Source organism: Amphimedon queenslandica, unplaced genomic scaffold (genome assembly GCF_000090795.2).
Source record: "Amphimedon queenslandica unplaced genomic scaffold, v1.1 AMPQUscaffold_7425_Cont20623, whole genome shotgun sequence".
Classification (NCBI taxonomy): Eukaryota; Metazoa; Porifera; class Demospongiae; order Haplosclerida; family Niphatidae; genus Amphimedon; species Amphimedon queenslandica.
In genome coordinates, this window is record NW_003552290.1 from 1 (window position 1) to 1,860 (window position 1,860).

Here is a 1,860-nt window from a genome sequence, read left to right on the forward strand (position 1 = left end):
ACTATTTTGTAGCCTCAAGTTTTCGTTTTTTTCATGGATTGTTAAATTTTGATTGGGCTATTAATTTTAGTGGATTTAAGCCTTCATCATTATGCTCGCATGTGTAAAAGTTAAAGGATTTTGTCTCTTACAACTTGCTTTTCGTCAGTGACGTCACAGTGAAAAGAAAGAACCCGATCAGCTCCAAATTCACTTTTCAATTCATCACAAGTAGTAGATAACTTGTCTTTAGACAGATCAAATATTGCTACCTTAAAAAAAAAACAAGAAATAAATTGTATAAATTTAGGTATATAAAAAGTCTTGATTGTCACTTTACCTTTGCCCCTGATTGAAGTAAAAGACGGCTAGTGGCTAATCCAATGCCTTGGGCACCTCCAGTCACTACAGCACTTTGTTCTGACAACATTACAAACTTGCTAGAGCTTTTACCGTACTTTAGACTTCTGCTTTACCTCATGCACCTTTATCTATGATGACAGACTGATAGTCACACCTCATTAATAATTGTTACAATAACAACAATTTTCATTTAAAAATTAATAATTAAAGTTTTGATTTCATGTCTTCCTTGTATCTCTGATACATGAGTCCTTGCCACGGGTTAGCTCTGAGGATAGCACCATTTCTACTAGTATCAGTTATTAGATCCATTATACCTTTAGCTACCACCTTGGGCCTAATAAGGAAATTTATAGTACTAATGTTTCTATAGCATTACTTTATCAATCCATATTCTGTAATAATCCTCTTGTAAGGTTCAGGGAGTGTTTCATATATGGATCTAGACTCTGGAGCATCAACAAAGCCAGGACAAACACAATTAATACGAAGTCCTTTTTCTTCTACATTGGTCTGCATGAGTATAATATGATATTATCAAAAAATTTAGAGAGAATTAGATCGACTGACTTTCATTGCTCTTGTGAATGCTACAACTCCATGCTTCACTGCTGAGTATGCAGGACCAGTATTGAATGGAGTCAAACCTGAAAACAGAACAGGTTTTTTATTTCATGGACTACTCTATAACTAACCAGCCATTGATGATACATTAACTATCACTGCTCCTTTATCAGGTGACATTAGCTCCATTGCATTGTAAGTCCCACTAATGACAGATTGCTAGAAAATTTGCATTTTATATTGAGGCTATACATGACCATTAGACTTCTTACTAAATTTATCTTCAGTAGTTTTTCCAAATTTTCTTCGTCGTATACATAAAAGTTATTGATGACAATGTCTAATGAACCAAAATGTTCAAAAGCCTTCTTAAAAGCTCTTCTCTGTAATAAAATGAACAATAAATCCACACTTTTTTTAGTAAAAAAATTAACGTACCAAAGCATCAGTATCATTCATAATATCACAGGAAATATAACCAACATTATTTGCACCGTATTTTTTCTCCAAAGCATCACACCTTGATTTTAGAGCAGAACAGGCTCCATTAAAAACATCGACAAGGCATACCTAATGCCATAAATATATACTATAGGCAGCTATTAGCTATCATACTTAACCTTAGCACCTGATTGAAGGAGAAGGTTAGAGGCTTCTAATACGATCTCATCACTAGCTGTTGGTCTATCTGCTCCTGTCAGTGTGACAACAGCAACTCTTCCAAAGAGCATCCTTTACAGTTTGGACTAGAGTAATTAATCAATTATCGGACTAATCAAACTTCGGACAGTTATATTTTGAAAACTAAACATGATTTTCCAGTGATTTTTGCACTATATATAGATCATCACAATATCTGTTTGCATGGTAAAAATCAAAGCATTACCTTCTTTCTTTGTAAAGATATAATTTGCTAAACACACTTCGTAGATTCACACAATAATCGGCCGTGTT

The 1,860-nt window shown here is 33.9% G+C and overlaps 1 protein-coding gene across 1 annotated transcript; it reads right to left on the reverse strand.

Annotated features, from left to right (window-relative positions):
* Positions 1–110: 110 nt before the first annotated feature.
* On the reverse strand, positions 111–1,650 carry LOC100637361 (15-hydroxyprostaglandin dehydrogenase [NAD(+)]-like). Its single transcript, XM_003391656.2, has 8 exons — positions 1,527–1,650; positions 1,345–1,476; positions 1,179–1,289; positions 1,038–1,125; positions 913–989; positions 722–855; positions 320–679; positions 111–251 (listed from the first exon to the last, which is right to left on the reverse strand). The coding sequence occupies exons 1-7, from the start codon at positions 1,635–1,637 to the stop codon at positions 547–549; spliced, it is 786 nt and encodes a 261-aa protein (XP_003391704.1). The 5' UTR covers positions 1,638–1,650; the 3' UTR covers positions 111–251; positions 320–546.
* Positions 1,651–1,860: the final 210 nt, after the last annotated feature.